Below are 25,834 nucleotides of genomic sequence, written 5' to 3'. Positions count from 1 at the left end.
ACCCTGGCCGGCCTAGGCCTCTATTCAAGGTTACAAAGTTTCAATTATAGAAGACAAATAAATCCCAACAAAAATGGCTGTGGCCATGAAGCAAGCAGGAGGCTTGGCTTTGTTCAAGGCTACAAAGTTTCAATTATAGAAGATAAGTAAATCCCAGATATGAAGGCCTCCACTTGGGTTGCTGGGGGACTTGGCAGGCCTGCAAACCACCACAGGACCCTCGCCCAGGCCACCCCACACCCCAAGGGAACCCCCATCCTGGTCTGGGACACCCTTCATGGCAAACCAACTGGACCACCCATGCAGCAGGCCTCTACCCTATCTAATAAAAGAGCAATATGCAAATTGACCATCACTCCAAAACACGAGATGGCTGCCCCCATGTGGACACAAGATGACCACCACAAAATGGCCAGCCAGTGAGGGCAGTTGGGAGGCACCAGGCCTGCAAGGGGGAGCAGTTGTGGGTGATCAGGCCAGCAGGGGAGGGCAGTTGGGAGGGACCAGGCCTGTAAGGGAGGGAGGTTGGGGTGATCAAGCCTGCAGGGGAGAGCAGTTAGGGGCAATCAGACTGGCAGGGAAGCAGGCATCAATCAGGTTGGCAGGGGAATGGTTAGGGGGTGATCAGGCTGGCAGGCAGAAGCGGTTAGGGGCAATCAGGAAGGCAGGCAGGTGAGCAGTTGAGAGCAGCAGTCCTGGATTGTGAGAGGGATATCTGACTGCCTATTTAGGCCTGATCCTATCGGGATAGGCCCAAACAGGCAGTCAAACATACCTCGAGGGGTCCCAGATTGGAGAGAGTGAAGGCTGGGCTGAGGGAAAATCTCCTGTGCCCCTCCGCGCCCCCCCCCCCCCCGCCCCGCATGAATTTCATGCACCGGGCCTCTAGTTGGTTAATAAAAGTATATAGGTTTCAGGTACAATTCTATAATACATCATCTGTATATTGTATTCTGTGGTCACCACCCCAGGGCAAGTTTTCTTTCATCATCATGTGTCCTCCCTTTACCCTCTCCTACCTCCCACCACCCTCTTTTTTCCCCTGGTGATCACGATCACCATACAGTTTTCTCTTGATTGTTGTATCTGCAGACCCTTGATAAGTTTTTGCATTATTGTATGGCTCAATTAGTATATTCTGAATGAATGGATGGATGCAGTCTTGTGTAAAGAATCCAGCTAGAAATGAATTTCTTGAAAATTGAATCAGGTTTACTTTTCTTTATATTTATAATGGTGTCTGGTATAGTGCATACTATTGTAGTTGGCAGTCTGTAATTTTTAACTCACTTTTCAAAGGAGCTCCTGAAATTCAGAGATATTGTATCTTTCATTTTAGCTTTTATCTGTGGAGCTCAGGCATTACGTACAGTTCTAATAGGATATATCAAGAGAATTAGGCAAATGTAACACGTAAACAAGTTCTAAGCCACTTTTGAAAGATGCTGCCTCTAACAGATAAGTAAGGAGGCATTAGATGGGACATTTGTTTTCCTAAATACTTAGAAGTTCAAATGTTGACCAGCCTAAAGCTACTAGAATTTGATAAGTCCTTTTGGAAACCTAACTTAAATTCCACCTGTAGATGGGGAAATTAGACCTCATTCTTATCAGATGCTTCATTAACAAACAAGTGTAAACAAACCGAGGAAACCAAAAGATTTCTCATTTTGCCCATCTCATTCTCTGATCTTAGCAGGAAGTACTTTGTTGATTTAGTAAACAGGATAAATAAACCTCATTTTACTCTAGCAATAATAAATTTGCTTTACTTCTCTTGAGCTGGGAAAATACTTAAAATTGTGGCGATTTATAGCATTATGTTTTAGGGTGTATAAATTGCAGGAAAAAAAGCATTTTTTAATATTAGAAAGCCCAAGAATTGTGAAAGTACAGTGGTGAGACCTTCTATGTCAATTAATAATGACCTTAATATTAACTAAATTTATTTCTTTATCTGGAATGCGAATATATTACCTGGGACTTTGCCCTGACATAATATATTTGAACTACTAAACTGTGCTTCTGAATTAAGAAAGAAAGCTACTAAAATCACTATGATGTAAGTTTCATGGGGAGCAGGTTCTTTACTTTGACATGGCTGTTTTTTCAGAGCCTAGAGTACTGCCTGACCCATAATAGCTGCTCAGCAAATATTTGTGGAATGAATAGTACATTTTTATATTATCTGTCTTTTAAGTTTAAAAACTGAACATTAATCATTTAAGTATTGGCTTATACCCCTTTTGTAAATAAATTTAAATTGGTTGAGGCATAATTTTTTATTACATCTTGCCGGTTATGAGAAAGTTGCATAATGTACATTGCAGAGCATTCATTCATTGTCAGATGTTTTTTTTAAAAAATATATTTTATTGATTTTTTATAGAGAGGAAGGGAGAGAGATAGAGAGCTAGAAATGTCGATGAGAGACAAACATCAACCAGCTGCCTCTTGCACACCCCCTACCGGGGATGTACCCGCAACCAAGGTACATGCCCTTGACCGGAATCGAACCCGGGACCTTTCAGTCCTCAGACCGACGCTCTACCACTGAGCCAAACCGGTTTCGGCACGTCAGATGTTTTTGAGACATTTTAAAATAGTGCATGATAGTCACTGCATGTAAATTAACAACATTCATTTAGTCAATCCCTTATTATTGGACATTTAAATTATTTATAATTTTTTTTGCTATTACAAATAATGCTTCAGTGAAGGGATTTTCCTAAAATTTCTCTTGGAATGGCAGTTCAACAATAGCAATTTAGCAAAACAGGATTTAGGATTTTCTACTAGAAAATGAATTTGGATTACACAATGGCAAAGGTGAGATCAGACATCACAAATGGGACAACTCTTTGGGTAGGTCAGCTGGTTCTACATGTGGATAATGGGTAATCATCAGTCTTTCATAGAAAAGCCATCTTGCAATTTGTAGTAGAACTAGCTGTCACTTGTATTTGTTTAACCCCTTTATGACATTTACATATAATAGGTTACTTTTTAAAAAATATATTCCATTGATTTTTTACAGAGAGGAAGGGAGAGGGATAGAGAGGAACATCAATGAGAGAGAAACATCCATCAGCCACCTCCTGCACACTTCCCATTGGGGATGTGCCCGCAACCAAGGTACATGCCCTTGACCGGAATCGAACCTGGGACCCTTCAGTCCACAGGCCGATGCTCCATCCACTGAGCCAAACCAGCTAGGGCAGGGTTACTTTTATTTATAATGATTTTATTTTTTAATTTTATTGGAAAATTTTCACTTTTTATATTAAAATATTACATTTATCCAAAAATCATATGCAATACGTGTTACACAGTCTAATATACCGATGTCCATACTATCCCCTCCTTCAGCTTCAGTGATATTATCAGTACTTCTTGGATCACATCTCCCCACTACTCCATTTTATTTTCCTGAGGAAACAGTCAGTGCCAACTCTTGCTTTTCTTCGTAGTTATAATTACACGAGACACCCTTCCTTCCCCGTGCTGCTGGCACCGGCTTCCCTCTGGCCTCCAGCACCCGGAACTCGGGACCCGGGTATTTTCTCCGGCTGCCAGCAGGCACCTGGGACCTGGGCTTCCCTTGCAGCCCCAGATTTGTCCTGAAGGTCGTCCTGAAGGACATCTGGTCTAATTACATATTATACTTTTAATATTATAGACTAGAGGCCCGATGCACGAAATTCGTGCAAGGGGCTCAGCCCTTGCAGCCGTAGGGGCTTGCCTCAGCTCTCGTAGTCACTGCTTCATCTGGATTCCAGATTCTGGAAGGTCATCCGGAAGAACATCCAGGAAGTTGTTTGAGTGTCCAGTCTAATTAGCATATTACACTTTTATTATTATATTGATAGATAGGCTTATGTCCCTAAAGAACATATTGCTAATTTTATGTATTTTGGAACTTTTTTTTTTTTTGTATTTTGGAACTTTATATAAATGGCATTATGTGTATGTATGTATATATTCACAAATTTAGTGAGTAAAATATTTTAGTAAAATTAAAACTCACAAATTTATTTGCATTTAAAATGAACATATTTATCCTCTGCATTAGCCATCTTTTGCTGTGTAACAAACAACTGCTAAATTTCAGTGGTGTACCACTATGAGCATTTAATTCTAGCTGACAGGTTTGGCAAGTTCTATTTTCATTTGATTCTTCAAATCTGTTCCCTTTTTTATTCATACGGTAGTTTCAATTTTATATTATATTTGGAAGCTTTTTAAAAATATATTCATTGATTTTTTTTTCCTGGGAGAGGGATAGAGAGTTAGAAACATTGATGAGAGAGAAACATTGATCAGCTTCCACCTGCACACCCCCTACTGGTGATATGCCCCCAACCAAAGTACATGCTCTTGATCGGAATCGAACCTTTGACCCTTCAGTCTGCAGGCGACGCTCTATCCACTGAGCTAAACTGGTCAGGGCAGCATTGCTGTTTTTTTAAAAAAAGTTTTTTTGAGTAGTCTACTTATTTCTGTTGAATTTTACTTATGCATAGTTTTACATTTTGAGCTCATTTTTATTATATCTTCATCTGTGGAAATGCTTATGAGACCTGAGTTAATACCTTTCTCCCATGGGAATTTGCAATTAAGGACACTGTCAACCCAGGGCCACTTAATTTCTAGGCTTAAGATTTTCTCAACGTACAAGTAATTTGAATTTGAACTTGAAGCTTGTGTGAAGGTTGGTTTGGTTATAGATTTCCAGGGAATATTCTCTTTCCCCTCCCCAAATACAAATAAACCTATACTTGGCAGAATTTTCCTTATAGCATCCCTTTAGGGTATTTTTTTTTTTTCATTGTTTATTACTGTTACTGAAGATCTAGTCCTTCAGGTGCAGGCTTTATGTGCTTATCTGTAGTCTGACTTCCCATATTATATAGCATAAAGGTTTGGCTTTATCTTATGCACACTGTTAATTCTGAAAGCCCTTCAGCATTGTCCAGTAGAATTTTTGTAACTGGAAATAGTTTATATTTGTGTTAATATAATAGCTATAGCCATATTTGGAATGTGGCTAGTTTGAGAAAGAAACTATGTAGCATTAATATTCATTTCATTTGTATATTTAAATATAGCACTAATATTAATTTAGGAACTTAAAATGTTACCTAATATTTATTCATTTATTTATTTATTTAAATATATTTTATTGATATATATTTATATTTATATTTTATATTTATATTTATATATTTTTTGCCCCCCTCCCTCCCTCCCTCCCACACATCCCCTCCCTCCCCAGAGTTTTGTGTCCATTGGTTGTACTTATATGCATGTATAAAAGACCTTCGGTTGATCTATTATCTCCCCCAGATCTTTCTCCCCTCCCCGCTGTAATTTGACAGTCTACTTGTTGATATACTGTCTCTATATCTATCTTTTGGTTCATCAGTTTATAATGCTCTTTATTATCCACAAATGAATGAGGTCATGTGGTGTTTCTCTTTCATTGATTGGCTTATTTCACTCAGCATGATGTTCTCCAATTCCATCCAGGTTGCTGCAAATGATGAGAATTCCTTCTTTTTTATGGCAGCATAGTATTCCATTGTGTAGATGTACCATAGTTTTTGGATCCTACCTAACTAATTAATTTAAAATTAAATGGCTACATGTGGCTAGTAGCTATGGTATTGGACAGTGCAGCTTAGTTATGAGAGATTGTCAAATGTTTCTAAGGGCAGTTGCCAGCATCATTGCCTACTCTCTGTGCTCCTATTTATTTATTTTACTTTTGTCTTGGAGTTCCTTGTGAGTTTTGCTGTGCATTTAAAAGGCCAATCCTTATATTTTATCAAGCATTTTTAGGTGCCATCTAATAAGAGGCTGTACAAACCATTTGGGTACAAAAATCTTGGAAACATATTTCTGATATCTTTAGTTTTAGTTGGAAATGTTCTTACCTTGAATGATAAAAATGGAAAAGTTCATAGTTGAGTGCTAAAAGTTTCTGAAGTAGAAACTGATTAGGAAGTTAAAAATTATGAGAAAGAATTATTTTGTCTTCTTATTCTACAAAGAATTTAAGTATATTAAAAGATGAAAATATTAATAAAAACATAGAACTGCCCTGCCCAATCAACAACTGAGCTACACTGGCCAGAGCTGAACTCCCCCCCCCCCCCCCCCCCCCCCGCCCCTGCAATGAATTCCTGGTTGTTTCTATCTCTCCTCCCTTACTCTTTAAAATCAATAAAGAAATATATTAAAATTTTTAAAAAAGAAAGCTAATGAAGCAGAGTTGCACTGCAGGTTTATTAGAGGGTAAAATGCTCTATTTAAAGCATTTCCCTGCATTAGTAATTTCCACAGGTTTTATTGTTTAAAGTATTACATATAATAGTACATATAATATATCCCCCCCCCCCCATAGACCTTCCCCCAGCCTTCCCTACCCCTTTTATTTTGATGTAGTTCCATTGGTTTATTTTCTCTTTAGTTTCCGTTGCCCTAGGAGTGGTATCGGTGAAGAAATTACTTTGGCATATGTCTGAGATTTCTCTGCCTGTGGATTCCTGTAGTATTTTTATGGTTTCCCTCCCGTCATGTTTAAGTCCTGTATCCATTTTGAGTTTATTTATTTTTTAAATATATTTTATTGATTTTGTACAGAGAGGAAGGGAGAGGGATAGAGAGTTAGAAACATCAATGAGAGAGAGTCATCGATCAGCTGCCTCTTGCACAACCCCTACTGAGGATATGCCCGCAACCAAGGTACATGCCCTTGACCGGAATCGAACCCGGGACCCTTCAGTCCCCAAGCCGACGCTCTATCTATTGAGCCAAACCGGTTTCGGCATTGAGTTTATTTTTTTTTATATGGTGTAATTTGGTGGTCTAGTTTTATTTTTTTGCATGTATCTGTCCAATTTTCCCAACACCATTTATTGAAGAGACTGTCTTGACTCCATTGTATGTTTGTGCCTCCTTTGTCAAATATTAATTGAGCATAGTGGTTTGGGTCGATTTCTGGTTTCTCTGTTCTATTACATTGGTCTATATGTCTGTTCTTGTGCCAGTACCAGGCTGTTTTGAGAACAGTGGCTTTGTAGTACAGCTTGAAATATGGTATTGAGATCCAACCTACTTTGTTTTTCTTGAAAAAACTCTTGATATCTCGGGAACTTCAATCCTGGAATAATTATTTATTTGGCAACTTATGATTATGGAATGAAGGAGCACAATGCTTAGTACAAAGTGCTTTATGTTGCCATTTTGGTATTTTTAAGTTTAAGATTAAAAAATCTGATTCAAACATGAATAAAAAGAAAAGTCTCCAGTCAAAGAGATTAGACTGTAAAAGTGTAAGCAATTCCTGGGTCGTCTGTGAACATTTCATTTACTTTGTGTATTTGTAACATGGGATTGCCTTTCTACATCATCATTCAGCATGTCAACCTCATAGTTCCTGGGATGGCAAATAACTCTAATAGACTCAGTGAAATACCATTCATAAAGAGTATTGATAGTGAGTAACTTCCATTGTGTAGTCTAAAAGTAACATGTAGATGATAAGTTTTGAATTTTCATATAACTTCTCATTTCCTTTGTGGTAATTGGATTATCTGGAAATGAAAATCATTTAATAGTAGCCTGTATAGATAAAGAAAAAAGCATATGAGATAGGGGTCAGGCGATTACATGACAGCACTATGATTGTATGCCACTGTTAATTATAGTATAGGAGCCATACTGTTCATATAGATGGTCAGTTTGTAAATTTATACTTCATATATATATATATAAAGTGTATATATGGGGCAAGCATTATTTCTTCAAAGAATGTTATCCTAACTTTAATCTGTTTCAAAAGCTGTTGGGGGCAAGATTAGCCCAGCAAGGGGTAGGCTGTTGGGGGCAAGATCAGCCCTCAGGGAAGGGCAGTTGAGGGCAACTAGGCTGGTAGGGGAGGACAGTTGCGGGTGAGATCAGGCCAGCAAGGGAGGGCAGTTAGGGGTGATCAGGCAGGCAGAGGCAGTGGGTGGTGACATCAGGCCGGCTGGGGAGGGCACTTGGGGGCGTTCAGGCAGGCAGGCAGGCAGGCAGAGGGGTTAGGGGTGATCAGGCAGGCAAGCAGGTGAATGGTTAGGAGCCAGTGGTCCCAGACTGTGAGAGGGGTGTCCGGTGGTTGGACATCCTCTGAGGGGTCCCTGGTTGGATGGGTGCAGGCTGGACTGAGGGAAACCCCCTTCATGTGTGAATTTTGTGCACCGGGCCTCTAGTTTTGTTATATTTAGACTTTTACAGTCTGGGAGCCCTGCAATCAATTGCCTCCACAGAGGGAGGCCCTGCCCACTTGCCACAATGCCGCCTCTGGGTAGCCAGGGTCTCCCTCTTTGGGGCGATTGATCACAGGGCTCCTCCATCAATTGCCCCAAAGAGGTAGGTCCTGCCCACTTAGCTGGGTTCCGCCCTGGATCGCCCCCGCAGAGGGAGGCCCTGCCCACTTGCCTCAGAACACCGGTCGGTGGCCTGGGCCTCCCTCTTTGGGGCAATGGTGGAGTCCCCCAATCGATTGATCACCCTGCTTACTGGTGGCTTGGCTCTCCCTCTGCAGGGCAATCATGGGGTGATGGCTGGGCCCCCAACCAATCGCATCACACTCACCTTGGCTGGCCTGGTGCCAGGGGTTGTCATAGCATGGTTGACTGGAAGGTCATCCCAATGGTTGTTCTGCTGTTCTGTCATTCGGTCAATTTGCATATTGTGCTTTTATTATTATAGATGGCACTAAGGTTCTTTTGGACAAAGAAAATTTTAAACTAAATTATATTCATCTCCATTTAGAAAACTTAATTTAATTTAATTTAATTTAATTTTATTATTTTTTTTAATATATATTTTATTGATTTTGTACAGAGAGGAAGGGAGAGAGATAGAAAGCTAGAAACATCGATGAGAGAGAGTCATCGATCAGCTGCCTTTTGCACACCCCCTACTGGGGATATGCCCGCAACCAAGGTACATGCCCTTGACCGGAATCGAACCCGGGTCCCTTCAGTACCCAAGCCGATGCTCTATCCATTAGGCCAAACCGGTCTCGGCTAGAAAACTTAATTTTAAATACCCTCACAAAATATGCTTATTTCTCTTTGTTTTTTGACCAGGACATGTATTCCTCCGAGAAACCTTGGACAGCAGATTTTGGCTTAATATCTGATTGGGGCAACATACAGAGACATTTCCAGTCATGAGTAAGTGTCCTTCTTTATTCATTTCAGTGGTCTCAGGAGCATTTGCAGTGTTGTACTTAAAAAGAGAAAAAAATTGTTACTGGACAAATTGGAATTATGTGATTTCATCCAAGAGATTGGATAATCTGTTTTGCGCAGGACTGTGCACTTCTCTCTATTTAAACAAGGTGATACTTTTTGTTGTTTGACTTATTCTAAGAAGCTGAATGTGGTAAGGAAATCTGTGTTATTAACTTCTTGGCTGATTTATGGTTCTATTATCTATAATTTTCTATTGACTAGCTATTGAAAAATGACTCATTAGAAATATGAAGGTGGGAAAATTGCAGTTGGCCTTAATCAGCAGATGTTTTATTATGTGAAATGTGATTATTGAGTAACATGGGTTAATATTATGTTCAAATACAAAATCAAATAAAGAAAAGAATAATAAAGTTCTCTTTATCAACATCTTTGAAGGAACAAGGAACCAAGTCTGTTCTATAGACTTACCAAATTTGTGTGGATTTTATCTTCTCAGTTGTATATGTAATATTCTTTGTCATTTTTAGCCACTTCTGCTTGTGAATAGGAGAACTGGATTTTATTGTACTATTTTGTGTTAACTGTTTATTTTTAGAGAGTGAGGACAGAGTTTAGATTTTACCCTCTCATAACCCTATGATAACGTTGATATATGACACTTTTCGATTATGAAAATTTTAGGAAGAAGTGAGCATTTCTTTATTATAATATTAGGGGGTTTAAAGTTCTTTACATATTATTTATATTGATTATGCAGGATAGGACAAAATGAGATTTACAGTTCATATGGAATATAATACAATAATTAAAATAACAATATAAGAATAAACTGTGTTTTGCATACTCACAACTGTAAACCTAGTTTTGCCCCACCCTGTATTTACCTTAATATTGACCAGAGTACCTTTTCTTATCAACAGTTTAAATAATTAGGCAATCCATAATAATAAAAGCATAATATGCTAATTAGACCATACATCCTTCCGGTGTCCTTTCGGACAAAGCCATGGCAGGCACGGGCTGCAGCAGAGGCAGCCACAGGAGGGGCCAATGCCCTTGCCTGCATCAAGTGCATCGGGCCTCTAGTTGATAAATAAAAATGAAGCTGTTGTTATTTTGGTATCTTTGAGGGCTTTCTACTAAGAATAATATTGCAAGAAGTAGTCTTTGATGTTTTAGACTTTCCAGTGTGCACATTTTCACAGTGGTGCACTTTGGATAAACAAGGATAGTTGCTAGATGAGTTCAAATACAGATTAAGAAAGAAGCTGCTTTTGTTATTTCAGCTTTATTCATATGCAGTTTTGTGAGAATGTTTATCTAACGCAATGATTTCCCACTGGTGTGCTGCAAGAATTTTTAAAACATGCAATGCCTGACTATTTAGTCAGGGGCATTGATCTCTTTTTCCTTAGATAGTCAAATAAAAAAAACGATAGCCAACACAAAAATAGCTATTAGGTATAAATGAATCAAAATTATACCTACTTTTTTTTGTCAGATCAGCAAAAAATATAATATTGGTGTGCTGCAGAATTTTAGTAATTAGTTTATATGTGCCATGAGATGAAAAGGTTGAAAATCACTGATTTAATATAAAGTCACATCTCTAATAAAGGTGAAGATATTAGTTTGTGAAAACTTAGAGAGAAATGTCAAGTCTTTTAACTTAAAAAATTCTAACATTTTTGAAATTTAACTAAATTTTGTTTTTCTTTGTAATCTTTCTTTAAAATTTCTTTATTGATTAAGGTATTACATATGTGTCCTCATCTTTCCATTACCTCTCCAACTCATGCCCTCACCCCCCTGTTGTATGTGTCCATTGGTTAGGCTTATATGCATGCATACAAGTCCTTTGGTTGATCTCTCCTCCTGATCCCCACCCTCCCCTACCTTCCCTCTGAGGTTTGACAGTCTGATCGATGCTTCTCTGTCTCTGGTTCTGTTTTTGTTCATCAGTTTATGTTGTTCATTATTCTATATAATAAAAGGCTAATATGCAAATGGACTGAATGGCAGAATGACCTGTTGTTATGATGCGCACTGACCACCAGATGGCAGACGCTCAATGTAGGAGCTGCTCCCTGGTGGTCAGTGCACTCCCACAGGGACAGCACTGCTCAGCCAGAAGCTGGGCTCATGGCTGGCTAGTGCAGAGGTGGTGGTAGGAGCTCCTCCCACCTCCGTGGCGGCACTAAGGATGTCTGACTGACAGCTTAGGCCCATTGCCCACAGGCCTAAGCCGTCAGTTGGTCATCCCCCGAGGGCTCCTGGACTTTGAAAGGGTGCAGGCTGGGCTGAGGGACACCCCCCGACCCCAAGGCAGGAATTTCATGCACTAGACCTATAGTATTACATAAATGAGTGAAATCATGTGATATTTATCTTTCTCTGACTGGCTTATTTCACTTAGCATAATGCTCTCTAGTTCCATCCATGCTGTTGCAAATGGTAAGAATTCCTTCTTTTTTACTGCAGCATAGTATTTCATTATGTAGATGTACCATAGTTATTTAATCCATTCATCTGCTCATGTACATTTAGGCTGTTTCCAAATCTTAGCTATGGTGAATTATGCTGCTATGAACATAGGGGTGCATATATTCTTTCTGATTTCTAGCCTCTTGGAATATATTCCTAGAAGTGTAATCTTAATGTTTTGTTAGTATCACTGTTCCATATGGTGATTTTTTGAAGACAGGTGCCATGTATCTTTACTTTCTGAGTCTCAGTGTCTAACAATGTCTTATACACAGCTGCCCCTAAGAACTCAGAGCCCGTAATTACATGTAAATTACAATGGCTATATTTTATTTGCAAGAATTTTTAGTTTGTTTGTTAATTCTCACCTATGGGTATTTTCCCATTGATTTTAGATAGAGTGGAAGGGAGGAAGGGGGATAGGGAGAGAGAAATATAGATGTGAGAGAGACATCAATTGGTTGCCTCCACACACCCTGGCCAGGGCTGAGAATTGGTGATTGAACCTGTAACCCAGGTACATGCCCTTGATTGGGAATTGAGTTGAACCTGAGACCCTGTGGTGCATGGGACTGAGGCCATAACAAATGTCCCATACTGTCCAGGGCTGTAAGATTTTTTTTAATATCCACTAGTTGTTTTCTCACCTCTGCTTTTTTTTTTTTTTAATTTTCTGATTCTTTTTTTATTCTTTTATCTCATTGTGAGTCCTTTACATGTTTATTTTAAAGTCTTTTTTAGGTCACTGGATTATTTTTAAGTTTTTTTGTCTAGTGAATTTATGTTGTGGTTGTTGATACTGTTGGTGTTTTCTTTATGTTCTGTAGTTTTTCAGGCACATTCTGATGAGAATTCTTTTTCTTTCCCTTTTGTTTCTCTCTCTCCCTCGATCGCTTTTTGTGATTTTTCTCAGCTGGTCTATAGCAGATTTATAGTTGCCTCTTGTCTGGCTTTGGCGTTCCCATATCAGAGCCCTGGCCCATAGTGACGTTGAGGATATCACAGACTTAGTCACCGAGTCAGCTGGCATTAGGTCAGCAGCATCCCAAGCTGTAGCCTCAGTGCAGTTAGCAGAAGTCTTTTTCAGTCTGGTTTCATAATCAGAAGTGGCACCCTGCCCCTGGTTTTAACCTAAGAGCTTGGCTACTACCCTGCTTTACATGGAATCCTTGAATTTACGATTACCCTATAAAATCAACTTCCTGTTGATTTCCTGCTTTGGGGCCTGTAGCCCAGGAGTCCTCCTGGCTTCAGCTTGGCTCACACTTCATGTTCCTGTTAGATTTTTGATCCATCGAGATGTTTAACATGTTTTGGTACGTAGGTATATTGGTGATTTGTTTTTATATTTTGTCTGGAATTTTTCTGTTTGTGCAAAGACAGGGGAACCACAAAGAATGAATAATGCCATTGATATTAAAATAAGCCCCAAAGCCCTGGCCGGTGTGGCTCAGTGGTTAAAGTGTCGAACTGAGAACTGAAGAGTCTTGGGTTTGATTCCTAGTCAAAAGCATGTACCTGGTTTTAGGTTCTCTCCCACCCCCAGGTCGGGACTTTTGCTGGAGGCAACCAGGCGATGTGTCTCCCTCGCATCGATTTTTCTCTCTCTGTCCCTCTTCTTTCTCCTTTATACTCTCTCAGAAAACCAATGGAAGAAATATATTCTCTGATGATAATTATCAAATCAACAAAAAAAGCCCAAAGTCCTCCCTTCACATTTAAGATTAAAAGAAAAAAAAGTTTCTGCTTAGTTCCCTAGTTCCTAGAGTTCCTCTCTGTCTTCTTTGTACCACTCTGCTGGTTAGGTGAGCCCCATTGCTCTTCCTTTCCATAGCACTCTGCTTGCCTCATTCTGGTACCTATCATACTGTATTAAAATCGAGAGAGAGAGAGAGAGAGAGAGAGAGAGAGAGAGAGAGAGAGACCGACCTACCTACCGGATGAAGCATTCCAAGTAGGTGGAGCAGTGTGAGAGATATACGAAGGTTTGACTACTGGTAGTTGTTACCAAGTAGTTGAACATTCTGGAGATTAGAGATAGGAAAGGCCAGGCCACATACATTCCAGGAAGTTTGGAATTTATCTTGTAGGGCTTAAGGAACTATTTAAGGATTTCAATCAGAAAAACACTTAAAGGTTTCATTCTGGAAAAATTACTCTGGCAAGTAGACATTTTTGTTAGATGTAAACTAAAAAGATCAGTTATAAGCAGTTTTTGCCTTTTCCAACTTTTTTGTTAGTTTTCAGTTCTTTTCAGTCTCCCTTTGGAATAGACTTTGGAGTTCTCTTTCTTGTTCTTGCCAAGTTGCTGATTTTGCCTAGTGATAAAAGTCATCCTTGAGTGGACCATTCAGGATGAGGGGATGTTGTGGTGGTTATGTTGTGTTGCAATTTCCAGGGAGTGGGAACTGAATTTATCAGGAACTGTTTTTGAAAAAGAAATATTGGAGAAGATAATTTACATTCCCACCAACAGTTTACAAGTGTTTCCTTTTTCGCCATATCCTCTCCAATCTTTGCTATTTCTTGTCTCTTTGATAATAGCCATTCAGACTGGTGTGAGGTGATATCTCATTGTGGTTTTGTTTTCTTTTACCTGAAGTTATTGATATTGAACATCTTATGTACCTTTGGCCATCTGTATATCTTCTTTGAAAAAATGTCTATTAAGATTCCCTATCCATTTTTAAAAAATATACTTTATTGATTTTCTACAGAGAGGAAGGGAGAGAGAGAGAGAGCTAGAAACCTCGATGAGAGAGAAACATCGACTAGCTGCCTCTTGCACACCCCCTACCGGGGACATGCCCGCAACCAATGTACATGCCCTTGACCAGAATCGAACCTGGGACCTTTCAGTCAGCAGACCGACGCTCTACCACTGAGCCAAACCGGCTTCGGCCCCTATCCATTTTTTAATTGAAAAAATTTTTGTTTGCTATTTGTGTGGGTTCATTAGTTATTTTGAATATTAACTTCTTATTGGATTTATAATTTGCAAATGTTTTCTCCCGTTTGTTGATGGTTTCCTATGCTATACAGAGCTTTTTAGTTTGATGTAGTCCCACTTATTTATATTTACTTTTGTTGCCTTTGCCTTTGGAGTCAATTCTAAAAAATCAATGCCATGAACAATGTCAAGGAGCTTACCACGTATGTTGTCTTTTGGAGTTTTATGGTTTCACATCTTACATACAAATCTGGAAAAGAAAGGAAGACTACATGGTAATCTCTAGATTTCCTTCCCATTAGTTCTTTAACAGAAAAACTTCCCACTTTTTCTTGAATTGAAATAAGATTGAAATCTCTTACATAAGAACAGTATTTATTGTTCAGCTTTTCTTGTTTTTGTTTTGCTTTTATTGCAAAAGCTTGAGAAAAAAATAGCAATGAAATCTAGAATAAGAGATGACTCTGAAAGGAGAAATTTGGCTTTTATCAAGAGAAATTTCTTTTTGTACGATTCCTAATTTGAATTATTTTGACAAAAATCTCAAATGTTGATGAACAAATACTATGAAGGTATAAGGTCTCTAAGTGCAGACCTTCATATGTAAATTGAGATTGCCTCACTAAAGATTAGCCTTTCTCGTGACCTGGTGCCTCTTTGTCTTTGTTCTAGTAAATTTTCTTTAGCTAAAAATAGAAAATTAACATATCAAGATTTTGATTATCATTAGGTTTTAGAAATTTATGAGTTATATTGTATTTTAACTAGAGGCTCAGTGCATGAAATTTGTGCACTCAGAGGCGGGGGGCATCAGCCTGGCTTGCACCCTGTCACAGTGTGGGAGCTTTTGGGGAATTTCCAATTGATATCAGTTTGACATTCTTAGTGCTGCTGCAAAGACGAGAGAGACTTCTGCCACCGCCATTGCGCTCACCAGCGTGTGTCTGGCTTCTGGTTGAGCGGCACTCCCCCTGGGGGAGTGTACTGACCATCAGGGGGCAGATCCTATATTGAGCATTCAGTGCGCATCATAGCAACTGGTTGGCCCACTGTTAGGTTGATTTGCATATTAGCCTTTTATTATTATATAGGATGTAAAATATCAGGATATTTATGATCCATAGTTATGTCTCTTAAAAGTTTAATAATTGCAAGGTATATTGAAAGCTAGAAAATTGATTTGGAATATTATGCAAAGTATAAGAGATTGAATTATTGTTTTATAGACATTCTGAGACACATGATGCTATAAATTAATTTCCTAAAATGTTTTAAGAGTGATATTTGAGTTTGATTTTAACATTTAAAGAAAGAGATTATATGATTTTGAATAAATAATAACTTTTTAAATTCTCACCTGATGATATGTTTCTATTGATTTTAGAGAGAGGAAAGAAAGGGGGAAGAGGATGGGAAAGAGAGAGAAACCATTGATGTGAGAAACATTGAACAGTTGTCTCCTGCCTGCGCCCCAACAGGGGACCTCACCTGCAACTTAGTTTGTGCCATGACCAGGAATCCAACCCGCAATCTTTTTGGTTCCTGGGACAACGCTCCAACCAACTGAGCCACCCAGCAGGGGCTGATTTCATTTTTGTAGATACTTTATGAGCACCTCCACGTATACTTCTGCTGTGTTGGTCTTTGGGGATATAGATAAAAACAAGAGCTGAAACCGGTTTGGCTCAGTGGATAGAGCGTCGGCCTGTGGACTGAAGGGTCCCAGGTTCGATTCCAGTCAAGGGCATGTACCTTGGTTGTGGGCACATCCCCAGTGGGGGGTGTGCAGGAGGCAGCTGATCGATGATTCTCATTGATGTTTCTAGCTCTCTGTCCCTCTCTCTTCCTCTCTGTAAAAAAACAATAAAATATATTAAAAAAACAAAAACAAAAACAAAAAACAGGACAGGTATGGCTCTTGGCCTCATAGAGAACATACTACTATTGGAAAATCTTAATACTGCACAAGTAGCACAGTATTATTAAAACAAAAAGGAAATATAGGGTTTTCAGGAGCAAGGGAGCTGATCTGCAAAGAGGGCAGGAAGGACCACCATTAGGAAATCATTTCAGCCGAGTCCTGGCTGAGTGAAAATGAAGAAGAGAGAGAGGGTTCTAAGCAGGGGAATAATATGTGTGAAGACTGGAGTTAAGAGCTTGAGATTAAGATGAAGAAATTAAGGAAAATTCAGCATTGGTTGAGAAATAGGTGGTTGGAGGAGATTAAGTTTATAATTTTGGTTTAGTTAAACACTCTACTGTTTCCTCCTCTTTATATATAATTTTACCCAACTCATCTAAACTAATCTAATCTCTTCATCTTTCCTAAACTCCTTCTTCTGTTTTAAAAGTATAACCATAATTTTAAAATAAGCACACTTTGATATTGGGGGGAAAACGTCATTGTAACCCCACTATATTAAAGCACCCGTCTGCTTTTTTGCGTATGACCCTCTGTTATCGCTCAAATAGTATATATATTTTATTTAATTGAATTCATAGTGTATATGAAATTTTATATTTAGATTTATAACATTGAATTGTGCTTAGACAATTAGTTTCTTTTTCATAATTAGAATGCATAATTTATTACTTAAAGGTAATGATGTATCATTTCCCTATACTTTGCTTATTTAGGTTGGTTCAATTTTTTAAAAATTATTAAAGTATATTTTTATTGATTTCTAAGAGGAAAAGAGAGGGGAGAGAGAGATAGAAACTTGAGTATGTGCTTTGACCAGGGATCAAACCTTGACCTCCTGGTTCATAGCTCAAAGCATATCTACTGAGCAATGCTGGTTGGGCTAGAGTGGTTCAATTAAAAAAAAATAAAATTGTAGAATGAATATCACTGGTGAATTTGCCCTTTTTTCTTTTATTTATTAATGGGGGTGAAGAGAGAGAGAGAGAGAGAGAGAGAGAGAGAGAGAGAGAGAGAGAGAGAGAGAGAGAGAGAGAGAGAGAGAGAGATAAATATCGATTTGTTGTTTCACTTATTTTTGCATTCATTGGTGATTCTTGTGTGTGCCCTGACCGGGCATCAAACCCACAACCTTGGTAAAATCCTCTTATCAACTGAGTTCCCTGGCCAGGGCTGTCCTTTAAAAAAGTAATAACAAAAAACACAAACAAAACCATAATTAATTCCTTAGGATAGGTTTATAGTATGGAAATGTTTTTGCCCATCTTTCTTTTTTTTTTTCTTCTTTATCTTTAAATATATTTATTGATTTCAGAGAGGAAGGGAGAAAGAGAGAGAGAGAAACGTCAATGATGAGAAAGAATCATTGATTGGCTGCTTCCTGCACAATCCCCACTGGGGATTGAGCCCGCAGCCTAGGCATGTGCCCTTGGCCGGAATCGAACCTGGGACCCCAGGCTGAAGCTCTATCCACTGAGCCAAGCCTGCTAGGGCTTTGCCCATCTTTCTTAAAAGGGTATGAGCATGGGTCCTAGAAGCAATCCCACTCAGATACTGAGGGACAGTTGACTTAATTGGGGAAATAAAAAATTATTTGCAGATTTTCAACTGCTTGAGGATTGACTCTCCTAACCTCCCACATTAAGGTCAACTGTACTATGTATGGCCTTTAATTCACACTAATTTTTCACTTAAGGGTATATTCTCTTGTCATCCTATACTTAATTGGAGGAGTCATCTCAATTGTAATTAGTTAATTAATTTTGTATGTGTTTAATGCCAGTTTCTCATGGTAGAATGGAAGGAGGTTGATCACCCTTGATATAACCTTCAACTGGCATTCTACCTACTAAGCATTGCACATACTAAGTGCTTAATATATTTTGAATGGATGAACCTGATTTCATTGTCTTATCATACTTATGTATTCAATACACTAAGGATTTCTAGATACTGTAAAGATACATTGGGACAATATATTTTTATTTTCCATGTTGTGAAGTATATTTTGCATATATTTATAACAGTTTCCACTGAGCTGCAGAGTTGAGAAGTTTTCTTGCTTGTTTTTTCTAAGCAAAATGAATTACCTTTTGGTAAAGTATTTTTTTTAAAAAACTGGTTTTGAAAGAACTGCTAACTTAATTACATCAATACAGGTACTTTTGTCATAAACACTAACATCTAATATGTTTTGAGATTATGTGAAAGAAGGATAATGTCATCCATAAACACATACTCTGTGGTTCTTTCCACATCTTACAATTTCAGGACATTTAACCTTCATATTTTCTTGTGTTTGGTTTTAGTTTTTATCTATGAAAAAAATTCTATGAAGGTAGTTGATTATCTTTTGACAGTGTTAACTTTTAAATACCACTCTGAATTATTAGGAATTACTGTATAAGCAGCTGAACATTATTGGAACAGAAAATAGTATAGCTTTTAGGTAGAAAGAATGTATAGCATTTTTTTTTTTAGTAACAAACCTATGATGTATTTTATATTGATGAGTTTGTAGAGATTGATTTTCAGAATTCCACAAAAAAGTGATTATATCCCACCCTTACAATTTAAGAAGAATGACAAAGAAATTAAGTATATTAACTGATTTATTAACCCAAGAGGAGACCAGTGAGAAAGAAGTGAGTTTATAGTTTAATATGCAGTAATCTTTTCTATTTTCAGATCAGTTGACATCTGGAATATTTACAGAATATTTGTGTCACAAGAAGTGTGGCCTCTCACATTTTTTCCTTCTCATTTATCTACATGTGTTGAAAAAAGATGACAGCAGTTTTATTCTGAAACATATTTCCAGGAAGTCCAAACAAATTTTCTGACAAGTGGTTAGAAAAAAATCTAAATTGATGCCAAGAATGAGAAGATGTTGGGATGTTATTCATATGTTCAGAAAGTTTTTGTAGATGCAGAGCACAATGCAAGTACCACTGTCTGTGTTGATTGTATAAAAAGATGATGATAAAATATTTTAAAACGTGAAAAATGCATACACTCCAAAAGAGTATGTATCATAATGCTCCATTTTTAAAAAATCAGCAAAAAAAGTACATGGATAAGTCTAAAAGGTTGTTAGAGCCTAAGAGAAATTTTTATTTTCTTTTGAATCAGGGACAATTGAGTTAACTTTGGGGGAAACAAAAGTTGATATATTTTTGGATACTTATTTTCTATAGTAAACATGCATTATTTTGTTATAAGGAAAACTATTAGAGATATATGTTGACAAAAAGAAAAAAATATACTTTTTAGATTAGTTGTATTTCTTTAAGATTCTAGGAAGTTAAGAGTTGGACTGAATTATCTATAACATTTTTTATTATGAATGGTAGTATGATTTTGCTTTAAAATAATACTGATTCTGTTGGCCATTAGACTTAGGGCTAAACAGGATGCTCCAGTGAACTTGTTCATGGTCTTATTAAATAAATGAGAGAAAGAATACAAATGAGATTAAATTTAATCTAGTTCTTTCCTTTCTGTTTTTTTCTCCCCTTCCTCCCTGCCCCTTCCTTTCCCCATCTCCCTCTCTCCTTCCCTCCCTCCTTCCTTCCCTCCTTCTCTCCTTCCCTTTCTCTCTCCCTCCCTCCTTCCCTCTTTCTTTTTTGGAGCATGAGTAATGGTAGGAAAAGATTTTCTTTCTTAATCTAGTTGATTTTCTTCCTTTACTTAGCTCTTTGTTCATATAAGTCCTGTTATTGATCCCTTTTCATCTGAAAGAAGTTCTGTCTGCTTTCTATTTTCATTTGGAGAAAGGAGAATGGTCTAAGTTGGATGTCCAAATAGGTGGACAATAGGGAATGCTTATATTCCTGGCATTTCTCTCTCTGTTGTCTCATTCCTGTTCTCATACAGATATTCTCCCTTGTATTCTACTTTGGGAATGCTGAGTTTGGAAGTCATAGGGACAAAAAGTAAGTCAGCAGTTTTGGGGTTAGCCAAAAGTTAGTGGTTTTCAGGTGGCCATGTGTAATAAAAATACAAATGTAGGAAACAAGATTAAGAATTATCTGTTTAAAAAAAGAATTAGATCCCAAGTATTGTCAGCATCTATGAATCCCTTCCACTTCAGGAAATACTCCACTTTCCCATTCACTACACATCAGGCCAATACTTTTTCACTACAAATTCTTCAGATTCTGCCTCTTCTACTGTTTTACCCTTTCCATTCTGTTTCCCATATTTGCAGTGTAGTTTTATTGGAGGCCATTTTTTATTATAGACTTGAAGAGTTATTATTAACCACCTCCATGCAGCTCCTGGTCCCGTGTCTCCGGTATCTCCCTCATGTGTTTTAATTAGACAAGCAATACTTACATAAAGGTTTCACTCAGTAGACTGTTCCTTTACAAGAGGTTGAAATCCCGGTACTGTATTAACTAAAATGTTATGATCATGGAATGTGTAACACTTTATTTATGGATTCCTAATCAGATCATCAGAGACCTTGGCAATTTAGGGCCTGCTGGAATAAATGGTCAAACAAACTTTTGTAATCTAAGTTCTTGACCTGCATGTTTTCTCTTTATTCCAACTCATTCCTTACATCTAGGTTTAGCCCCAGTATTTGGGTTACTGGTTCAACAGAGCCAGGAAAAACAATAGCTTTGTAATAAACAGAATGTTATCCAACTGTAGATTGTTTACTTTATTGTAAATACTGATAAACAGTGTTCAATAAATAGTTTTATATTTTTAAAAAAGAATTAGACCGCAGCTATTTGCAGGCAGTTCATTGCAAGGACAACTATAACATTTTTTTAATCCACCAAGTCATGTTGGATCTCTTGTATATATAGGCAATTAATGTATTTTTTAAATAAATCTTTATTGTTCATATTATTACAAAAGTTCCTCATTTTTTCCCCCTCCAGCAGGTTCCCACCCCACCCTCTGCCCTTTTCCCACCCCCCATTGTCCTCATCCATAGGTGCACAGTTTATGTTCGGTCTCTTCCCGCACCCCCCTCTCCTCTTTTCCCTGAGAATTGTCTGTCCACTCCCTTTCTGTACCTCTGATTCTATTATATTCAACAGTTAATGTTGTTCATCAGGTGTTTTAATTCCCTTGGTTTTGAGATTCACTTATTGATAGTTACATATTTGTTGTTCATAATTTTTATCTTTATTTTCTTCCTCTTCCTAAAGAAGCCCTTTCAGCAATTCATATAATTCTGGTTTGGCGGTGATGAACTCCTTTAGCTTTTTTTTATTTTTATTTGTGAAGCTCTTTATCTGGCCTTCGATTCTGAGTGATAGCTTTGCTGGGTGGAGTATTTTTGGCTGTAGGTTCTTGTTATTCATCACCTTGAATATTTCTTGCCATTCCTGTCTGGCCTGCATGGTTTCTGTTGAGAAATCAGCTGACAATCGTATGGGTGCTCCTTTATAGATAACTACCTGCTTTGCTCTTGCTGCTTTTAATATTCTCTCTTTGTCTTTTGCTCTTGGAATTTTAATTATGATGTGTCTTGGTGTGGTCCTCTTTGGATTCCTTTTATTTGGGGTTCTGTGCGCTTCCTGGACTTGTAAATCTATTTCTTTCACCAGGTGGGGGAAGTTTTCTGTCACTTTTTCAATATGTTTTCGGTATCTTGCTCTCTGTCATCTTCTGGGATGCTCATAATTCTGATGTTGGTTCGCTTGAAGTTGTCCTAGAGGTTTCTTACACTGTCTTCAACTTTCTGGATTCTCTTGTCTTCTTGCTTCTGCGGAGGAGTGTCCTCTGGCTCTTTGTGTTCCAAGTCTTTGACTTGATTCTTGAGATCTTCCATTCTGTTTTTAGGACTCTGTATAATATTTTTTATTTCAGAGAATGTATTCTTTATTTCTTGTTGATCCCTTATTATTTCTTGTTGATTCCTTATTATTTCTAGTTGATCCTTTATTATTTCTAGTTGATCCCTTTTCATATCTTCATAGGCCTTGTTTATTTTATTGGCCTTTTCTAGGAGATTCTTGAAAAACCTTATAAGCGGGGTTTTGAACTCTAAATCCAGTCGCTTTTTGTCCTCTACTTCTTTCGTTTGTGATCTGTTTCCTTGTCTCAGCATTTTCGCTGCTTCCCTGAGTTTGTAGGGTGGGAGGATCAGCTGTATCTATGCCAAGAGACAGCCTTATTCGACTAGACTTGGAAAACTGCAAGAGCCTCTGTGCTCAGCTTGGATGGGTTGGAGTTTCAGGGTGGAGCCTACAGCCTTGGCTTCCTGTCAGTCCCGCCCTATGAGATTCCTCAGTCTCAGTGTTCCTCAGTGTCCTTTGGTACTCTCTGCAAGCACCTCTGAGAGAAAGGTGCCCTAGAGTTTTGCCCGATACCAGACAGTCTAGTCTCTCCCCCAATGAGCCTGCAACTGGGGTTCAGTGCAGTTGGAAGTGGGATTAAGAGCATTCCGGAGCTTATGTCTCCTTCCCACTAGGGCAGTCCAGCGGCTCAATCAACAGTCTGTCCTCTGTGCGAAATGTGTGCGACTCTGGGGCTCTGCCTTTTGCAGCTCCCCTGAGCTTCCGCCTTACAGCCCAGATTTTCTCTGTATGTGCCTGGGGCCCGAGGCTCTCGCCCAGAACTGGGGTTCAGTGCAGTCAGAACTGGGGCTCAGCACAGTCTGGAGCTTTTATCTCCTTCCCACTCTAGGGAACACTAGCCAGGCACTCAGCCGCCCCTCCTCTCTGGCTCAGTCCTCTCCGCACTCCACGTGTCTCCGTACCTTAGGCTTTTACAGCTCCTCTGCTTTTCCTTCTGGTTTTCTCTTTCTTCTTGTTGTAGAATTTCCAGTCAGTCAACTTTCCTGTAGTTCTGGATAATGTCCGCTTTATATTTTAGTTGTATTTTTTGAAATTGTTGTGTGAGGCTGCAGTTAGGCGGTTACCTATGCCTGCATCTTGGTTCTCTCTGTTGGCAATTAATATTTGTTTTAAGCACTCTCTCTAGTTAAACTCTGTATTTTTTAAGGAAACTCCATAATGTTCTCCACATAAACTCTGTATTTTTTATTTATCTTTTATTATTTCAGATAAAGTCTGAATAGTAGGATATAGATTAAATATATATTATAGAATTCCTTTGTTATTTTTAAAAGACTTTGTTGAGAACAGTTTTACATTTATAGAAAAATGGAGTGGAAAGTACCAAGTGTTCCCTTATTCCCCCAGATAATGCTCTCTATCTTCCCAGGTTCCCCATTACTAGCATTATGCATTAGTGTGGTACATTTACTGCAGTTGATAAACTAATATTGATACATTACTCTTCACTGAAGTCCATAGTATACATTAGGTTTTATTTTCTGGGCTGTACATCCTATGGGTTTTGACAAATATATGATGGACATGTGCCTACCATGACAATATCATAGACTAGTTTCACTGTCCTAAATATTCTCTGTGTTCCACATGCTCATCCTTCTCTCTCTTTTCTCAAGCTCCTGGCAGACACTGGTCATTTTAATGTTTCCATGGCTTTGCCTTTTTCAGAATGTTAAATAGTTGGAATCAGGCAGCATGTATGATTTCAGATTGGCTCCTTTTACTTAGCAATATGTAAAGTTCCTCTGTGTCTTTTTTTGGCTTGATAGCTTATTTGCTTCTATTGCTGAATAATATTCCATTGTCTAGATGTACCAGTTTATTCCATCACCTACTGAAGAACATCTTAGTTGCTGACTAGTTTTGGCAATTATAAACAAAACTTCTGTAAGCATTCATGTACAGGTTTTTGTGTAGATAGAAGTTTTCAGCTCATTTGGGTAAATAACAGGAGGTACAGTTGTTGAATTGTATAGTAAAACTACTTATTTTTGTACAAAGCCACCAAACTTTTCCAAAGTGTGTGTATCACTTAATATTCCCACCAGTGATGAAATAGTTCCTGTTGCTCCACATCCTCAACAGCATTTGGATTTTAACCATTCTAGTAGGTGTGTAGTGGTATCTCATTGTTTGAAATTCCCTAATCACCTTAAGAGGTTGAGCCTCTTTTCATATGCTCAGTTGCCATTTATGTATCTTTTTTGGTGAGGTGATACAGCTTTTTTAAAAAAACAAAATGTAATTTCTTTAAAGAATTAATAAAATTTGTTCTCTGTAGAAAAGTACAGCAAAAAGAAAACAGTAAAAAATAATATATTGTATAATGCCACCTTCCAGAGGAAAACAATCATTGGTAACTTTTTGATATTTTTTTTTTTGTTAATCCTTATCTGAGGTTATTTTTCCATTGATTTTTTAGAGAGAGTGGAAAGGAAGGGGAGAGACACACAGAGAGAAAAACATTGGTGTGAGAGACACATTGATTGATTGCCTCCTACATGTGCCCCAACCAGAGCCAGGGATTGAGCCTGCAACCGAAATTCATGCCCTTGACTGGAATCAAACCTGGTGGGACCCTTTAGTTGGTGGGACAACGTTCTAGTCACTGAGCAAAATGGGCTAGGGCAATGGTCGGCAAACTCATTAGTCAACAGAGCCAAATAGCAACAGTTCAGTGATTGAAATTTCTTTTTGAGAGCCAAATTTTTTAAACTTAAACTTCTAACGCCACTTCTTCAAAATAGACTTGCCCAGGCGGTGGTATTTTGTGGAAGAGCCACACTCAAGGGGCCAAAGAGCCACATGTGGCTGGTGAGCCACAGTTTGCCGACCACAGGGCTAGGGCAAGGGTTAGCCTTCTTATAAAGTTGGAGAAAGGAGATTGTGAAGGGAGATGGGAATGGAGGATCCCTGCTGCAGGCATCTTAAGCAGGTCAGCTTTAGCAATCCTTAATATATGGAAGTTAAGGATCTGGAAATTAATTCTGTTTTTTTAATCCTCACCTGAGTATATTTTTTTTCATTGCTTTTTTAGAGAGAGTGGAAGGAAGGGAGGATGGGCGGGGAAGAGAGAAATAAACATAGGTGTGAGAGAGATGCATTGATTGGTTGCCTCCTGAATGAGTCCAGACCAGGGCCAGGTATCCAACCCTGAGTGGTGCGGGCCAACTCTCTAATCACTATGCAAAACTTGCCAATGCTGGACATGAATTCTTTTAAAATTATCCATGTCACAGTAACCCAGATGTATGTCTGCCTTTGGAATTTTCATTCCAGGAGGGTTCAAAGTGACCTATGGGGTGAAGGAAGCAGATGTGAGAGTGTATATGTGTTTGTACACAGTTAACTGAAACAGCATAAATGCACATGTGTATTCTTTATATTTATCTCATCCTTTAAAATT

General features: G+C 38.3%; 1 protein-coding gene across 1 annotated transcript in view; it reads left to right on the top strand.

Moving 5' to 3' along the window:
• USP6NL (USP6 N-terminal like) overlaps positions 1–25,834 on the top strand; it is a 173,990-nt gene that overhangs the window by 10,180 nt on the left and 137,976 nt on the right. The window contains exon 2 of the mRNA XM_084888480.1: positions 9,141–9,227. Coding sequence (XP_084744606.1) covers positions 9,224–9,227 — 4 coding nt within the window. The 5' untranslated portion in view covers positions 9,141–9,223. The remainder of the gene's footprint in view (positions 1–9,140; positions 9,228–25,834) is intronic.

The sequence above is a fragment of the Pipistrellus hanaki genome, assembly GCF_964339955.1.
Source record: "Pipistrellus hanaki genome assembly, chromosome: 1".
Taxonomy (NCBI): domain Eukaryota; kingdom Metazoa; phylum Chordata; class Mammalia; order Chiroptera; family Vespertilionidae; genus Pipistrellus; species Pipistrellus hanaki.
The sequence above is the reverse complement of the archived record's forward strand: the minus strand, read 5'-3'. Positions and strand labels throughout refer to the sequence as shown.